General features: G+C 38.1%; 1 protein-coding gene across 1 annotated transcript; it reads left to right on the top strand.

Moving 5' to 3' along the window:
- Nucleotides 1-364: 364 nt before the first annotated feature.
- LOC149832306 (ras-related protein RABB1c-like) lies at nt 365-4,651 on the top strand. The gene is made up of 7 exons (XM_090012414.1): nt 365-437; nt 1,477-1,616; nt 2,081-2,126; nt 3,064-3,100; nt 3,230-3,434; nt 3,565-3,633; nt 4,404-4,651. Exons 1-7 carry the CDS (start codon nt 392-394, stop codon nt 4,491-4,493), a joined length of 633 nt encoding a protein of 210 aa, XP_089868540.1. The 5' UTR covers nt 365-391; the 3' UTR covers nt 4,494-4,651.
- The last annotated feature ends 1,755 nt before the right edge of the window (nt 4,652-6,406 follow it).

The following is a 6,406-nucleotide window of genomic DNA, read 5'->3' as shown; positions in this document are numbered from 1 at the left end:
TAATAGTTTGAAGACTAGCTGTCTGTTCTGTGTGCACTGATGCATTCACGCTAATTCATTATTACACTTCACTAACTTTGGCCAAACACACTGTGTTATGCTCTGTTTTCCCTACTGTGCATGGGTGAAAGCTATGGTGTCTCTCTGCCATAAACATGGTCATGTACTTGGAGTTTGAACATGCAAGTGTGCAACATCTTTTATGCATTAATATATTTGCTTGATATGCTTTTAGGGGCTTTAATGGATTTCTTGCACTATTGATTTTTACTCGTATGGAGTTGTTCTCTAGCCTGGGTCATCTAACCGGAAAGCATTACTTCTTTTCATATTTGCAGGTTAGTTAATTTGTCAATTTGAGCAATTGTGATACTTAAGACCCTGAACGACCATGTCATATGCATACCTATTCAAGTACATAATCATTGGAGATACGGGTAAGTACTTTTATCCCCATTTTTTTCTGGTAATTATATTATAATATCCAATATGGCTGGATATGCAATCTTTTTATGGTCGTATTTTTTATTCCACTGTATATATATATATATATGTGTGTGTGTGTGTGTGTGTGTGTGTGTGTAAAGTTTCTGTTTACTCTCAATCATCAGGAAGTTGCCCTTGTGTCAATGCCAATCTAGAAATTTTGTGGTGGATGGTTTCATTTTTTTGTTCAAATCATTTTCAGTTTTTCTGTTTTAGCTAGAATCCAATGCTCTTTTTGTTGTTGTTTTTCCATTTCATTTGGATTGCTACTCTTAGTGAGATTTTATTGGGTATCCATTGTGTTCGAATAAAGATAAAAGTGAGATAAATCTCTTTGGGGGGCAGTATGAATAGTTTTGTATTAAGTTATTGTTATGAGCACTGTCCCAATTTTGCTTGGTCTCACCAGATTGACACCGGATGGGGACTCTCCATCTGCATCAAACTGCCTCTTGGTGCACAGAATAGGCTTTTGCTTGAATTTCAATCGATCCAATTGATGCGAGGGCGCTCATATGCGTCCACGATTGCTCTAGTTTTGAAATATCCCATTGCATGTTTTTTTAATGACGAAGGAACCCTCACCGAGAACCGGGTCACTTAATGGGCCCGCCTCCCAGTGCAGTAAAACTCCTGGTTGAGGACATGACCACCCAGCTTTACGTGCACCAACCATAATAAAGCAACAGCAGCCCCCATGCACCAGCGGGATTTGATCCTGATCTTCAGCTTGATACAGGACCCCGCTGACCACATGGGTAAACCACCTTTGTATGTTATTGTTCGTTTACTTGGAGTAGCCTTTTTTTCTCTACTTTAGCTTTAGCTTTCGTTTTCTATCTGTTTCTTCCTGTAGTATGTTTTTTCAGGTGTGAATCTCACATGGTGAGGATACTTTTCTTTCTTCCCTTCATGTGATTAATGTGGTGATATTGGTTTCATTTATTGCACTCTGGTTGACTGAAAATTGTTAATTTTGTGGTCTTATAGGAGTAGGTAAATCATGCTTTCTCCTGCAATTCACAGACAAGCGCTTCCAACCCGTGCATGATTTAACTATTGGTGTTGAATTTGGTGCTCGGATGATAACGGTTGACAACAAGCCAATCAAGCTCCAGATATGGGACACTGTTAGTTTATAATTCTGTAGCTCATTAGTGATTCTTTTGAGATTTTCTGATTTAAAGTGTATCAATATTTCTTTTTATTGCTTAAAATTCAACATATTTTATGCTTCCTTAAGCTGCTGATTGGAAGTTGCTAAGTATCTTTTTTCTATACTGTGAGAACTATCTACTAATAGGGGTTTCTTATCAGACAACTTTCCATATCATTTAAAATTGTGTTTCAATTAGGGGGCCAAGATCAAGGAATAGAACTTAGGCTTTACTGTATTACCTTCTTTAGCTATGAGACAAATGAAGAGCAGGTGTTCTAGTCTAGTCTCTTTTCCACATGCTCAAGCATGAGTACTGTGGCAGCCAGAGAAAGAAACTTTACTTCTAAGCTACCATATCTTTTCTAGGGAGTTCTGTTGTTTCCTCATTTCCTTTTATGCATGTTAACTTCAAAGATGGTTGTGTTTTAATTGTAGGCTGGACAAGAATCTTTCAGATCAATTACTAGATCTTATTATAAAAAAAAAGAAAACCACGAAAGGGAGGATGTGGCAAGGAAAGGAACAACACAGAAGAGGAGAATCGGTGATTTACCTTGATCCTACCGTAGAGATGGCCCTTCTCTTTCGACTAATTCCTGGAAACCGAGAGAGGGCCAGAGCTCGTGGCTATCACCAGAGGTTGGGATTCCCTTGCCTTGAGAGTTCAACCTTCTTCAGTCGATCGGGAAGAAATCTGATCGCTGTAGGGGTAGTTGATCTTTGATTGCTTGGGGAAAATCCGGAAAATGAGAAGAAGAAGCAGGAGAAATGTAGAAAGGGAGAAGGATCCAGAAGAACCAGAAAGGTGGAGGGGTAGAAGACGACCATGTATGAAGAAGGGTGCGGGGGTGAGAAGCGGTCCTGCGAAAGGGGTTTGTTAGGGATGAGTGGGGGAGGAAGAATGGTGAGCCGATGGGTGGTGGAGATGTCGCACCTGGGGGATTGGCCATGGAGGGTTAGGGAGTTTGGAAGATAAGGTGGGAAATGCGTCATGGATCCTCAATCCTCTTGTGAGAGGGTTTTACCGAAACCCTAAAGAAATGAGTTCTAAGGGGGGGCCCTTTACTTTTCAAATTTTTGCAAAGAGGGGGGCTTTTTCTAAAAAAAATTCCAAAAAGAGGTTTTTCTAAAGAAGATTTTTTTTCAAAAACGGGTTTTCAAAAACCACTGCAACTTCCTTCATTTACTTTTGATTTTTTTTGTTCTTTTCTCAATATTTTTATTTTTTTATATTTTTGGAATAAAAAAAATGAGAAAACAAAGACTAAACCCTAATTTTTTGTATTTTTCTAAAAAGAATATTTACAAAAGTATTTTCCTGAGAATTTCAGACCATTTCGGGGAAATTTCTTCAGAAGAATGGGTTTGGACCCAGGTTTTGTGAAAATGTTCGAGTTTTGACAGTCGAATCGAGGAATACAATGCAGGTGCATTGTTGGTCTATGATATAACTAGGTAATGATTTGATATCTCTTTTGATTTCTAGAAAAACGTAAGCTCCAAGATAAGTTTCTGGAACTTTGTGTTAGAAACATTAGAGTTCAAAAGCATTCCAAACTCATTGTCTTTTTTCCCCTTCTTTAGAAGAGAAACTTTTAACCATCTGGCAAACTGGTTGGAGGATGCAAGGCAGCACGCGAATGCAAATATGACAATTATGCTAATAGGTAACAAGTGTGATCTTGCCCACAGAAGAGCTGTCAGCATTAAAGAAGGTGAACAATTTGCAAAGGAGCATGGTTTGATATTTATGGAAGCATCTGCCAAAACTGCACAGAATGTTGAGGAGGTTACATAATGTTTACATGTCACATTTGACTCTCTTAGATCCACTCATTTATGTTGATTGTTGTTGCTTTTGTTTAGCCTTGTGTAACTATACCCTTGCTGAGGCTCTTCGTGTGCATGTGTGTTTGCAGGCCTTTATAAGTACGGCGACCACTATCTACAAAAAGGTACAGGAAGGCGTCTTTGATGTTTCAAATGAGGTGAAATTCTTCTACCGTGGGTTTAGCTTTTGGTGTCAAATATTTTTTGTTCTGGCTTGCCCTTCCAAAATAGAGAATTGTCTGCACTTTTCGGAATTGGTCATAGTAATATGAATCATCCAAATTGGATGATTATAGGAAATATATTTTGGCCACCAAGCAGGCTAGGTCTCAGGCTCCTGCATAATTCTGTACACTGTACAGGCCTAATACCCAGTGAAACTTGGTAGTTCTTTTTTGTTTTTTTCTTTTTTGTTTTTTTCTTTTTTTTTTTTTGAGAATTGGCTCCAGTTATATATAGACTTACACTCTTGATGTGGGGAAAGTTAGAGTTGAAATGTTGTTAGAGCAGGCGTTTTGACTGATTGGCGACACATTTGTGTATCCTGGTATTGAGTCTGGAATTTTTTCTGATATTTCTGATAAAGCATAAGACACATTTGGGGAAGTCGGACGTTACAGAGGTGTTGGAACTGTTACCCATGACCATATCCCGTAAGGAAGATTTTTAGATAATGAGAAATAGGCAAATATCAAAATCACACCATTTGATTATTGTGACATTGCTTTTTCTGTTGAAATAACTTCATATTGATGTGTGGAAGTGATAGAGGTTGTTGTGATGATTTGGAGAGAGAATATTAATGTGCATGTTGGTCTAGTGCGATAATCAAACTTTTTTAGTTTAGATTTATTTTATTTTTTAATGTTCTGTTTCAGTATATTTGCAAGGTGTGTAAATCTTTGAATTATTTTCATCTGATTTCCAGTCACATGGAATCAAAATCGGATATGGAGGAGGAATTCCTGCTGGTGGGAGAGATGGCATTGTTTCACAAGGAGGCGGCTGTTGTGGTTGACACCATTTAAAAAACATAATATGGTTCTCTTTTCTGTTTTTAATTTCACACTGTCTGAACTGAATCAGTGGCTTCCTTTTTATAAGAACTAATATAGCATCCTTATCTTTGTTTGATTGTATATTCGTGATTCCACAGTAAATTTGAAGTTTTATCCATTCAATTGTATTTTACAAACAGTCTAGATGATCATCTTTGCGGGCCTTTATCCAAATATAAAGGTGTTTTGAATGGTATGGTAATTATATATCCTGAGAATGTATAGATTAGCTAAGATATATAACTATATGTTGTACATGTAATTTCAATGCTTTACCTAATGTACAGCAGTACAGGATAATGAATTGGCAAAGAACTCTACCGTATCGTACATACCATGAATATGTTTTGAATGGTATGGTTATTAGATTTCCTGAGCAGTGTATCGATTAGTTGAGATCTATTAGTAATATGTTGTCTAAAGAATTTCAATGCTTTAACTAATGTACATTACAATGGATTAGCAGTCGGTGGATTGGCGAAGAACTGGTACAATTTTCCTACTTTGTACCGGTATTTGTCTCTTTAAGTATCTAAGAGGTTATTCTCTCCAGCATGAAATGTACTAATTTGTGTTGGTTGGTACATGTCTCTATTATTAAACAAGATCAAAAGGCCGGTCTAAGCACAGGCTACCTCATCGTATTTAGGAAGACATTTATCTTTTCATTTCACTGGTTTTGCTGGTTTAAGAACTTGATTATGTTGGATTTTGGTGGTTTACTCAGCAGGTCGTGTAATTCTATTGACTGCAGTTGTAGTACATGCTCTTGCGAGCATTGATATGATGATCGAGAATGAAGCCCATAGGTCAAGTTCAAGTCTCTATCAGCACAAGTAGCACATTGAACACATACGTGTAACTTTTTCTTAGATGCAATTGAATTGCATTGGAGGTAGGTAGAGCTATAAGTGATCCAGACCTTAAACCCTATCTGATATCATTGTATATAAGAGTATAGTTTTGGTCCTAAATGGATAATGGATTAGATTCGCCACAGAGAAGATCCAGACATGATCAATCACAATGAGCAGCCTTTGACAAGGGAGAGATATGTCGGGAACTGATCACCTCAGACAAGGAACCTGTGGCTTAGGGTTGCAAACCGGTTTGGTCTTTACCCAGTTCTGACCTGACTGAAGCTAATTCAGGTAAATATGGTCCGCTAAAATGAGGTCTATTTTACAAATGGGTGGGGTTCGGAACAATCATTGTGAGAATAAGTCAGATCCAGGGTCGGAGTCTGTCAAATAAATAAGGTTTGATCCGGGTCAGTTCCGAGCCCGACTCGACCTGTTCTATATAATTATATAGGAAATTCTACATAGTTCACACATTTTCTGCCGATCCAGTGTCAATAAGGGTCATGTCACATCCGAATCAGGAACTCTAGCATGTGTTCTGGGTCGGATCCAGATCTGAAACCGGATCCACTCATAAAAAGTTGGTAACTGTCAGTAAAGCCTAGATTCAAACTGGATCCGACCAGTTTGCAACCTTATGGTGGAGACCAAACCTAACACAAACAGCACTTAGATGGATCTGATCGCCCACAAACATGGATCTGATCAGTTGGATCCAACTCATAGGACTAGAGGTTTTTGGGCCTACCAATTCCAAAACTGTGTGTTGAAACACTACAAGAAAAACCCTGATTAGCGACGAATTTTTTCCGTCGCAAATTAGCAACGGACTTAGCGAGAGAACATTATCCGTCCCCAATCTTTGAAATATTTTTGAAATTAGCGACGGTACAAATCATGTCTCAGATCTGTCACTAATTATCGACAGATCGGCGACAAAAAATTTTTGTCGCAAAAACTGCAGGAACTTAGCGGCGGAATATTTCGTCGCTAATTAGCGACGAAAAAAA

Source organism: Nuphar pumila, chromosome 7, assembly GCF_984573655.1.
Source record: "Nuphar pumila chromosome 7, dmNupPumi1.hap1.1, whole genome shotgun sequence".
NCBI classification, from domain to species: domain Eukaryota; kingdom Viridiplantae; phylum Streptophyta; class Magnoliopsida; order Nymphaeales; family Nymphaeaceae; genus Nuphar; species Nuphar pumila.
Note: the sequence above shows the minus strand (reverse complement) of the source record. Positions and strands in the feature narration are given on the sequence as shown.

Coding starts and splice junctions, on each gene's coding strand:
- LOC149832306 (XM_090012414.1), top strand. CDS start 392: ATGTCATATGCATACCTATTCAAGTACATAATCATTGGAGATACGG. Junction 3,101..3,229: donor TTGGTCTATGATATAACTAG/GTAATGATTTGA, acceptor CCCCTTCTTTAG/AAGAGAAACTTTTAACCATC. Junction 3,634..4,403: donor TCTTTGATGTTTCAAATGAG/GTGAAATTCTTC, acceptor TCTGATTTCCAG/TCACATGGAATCAAAATCGG.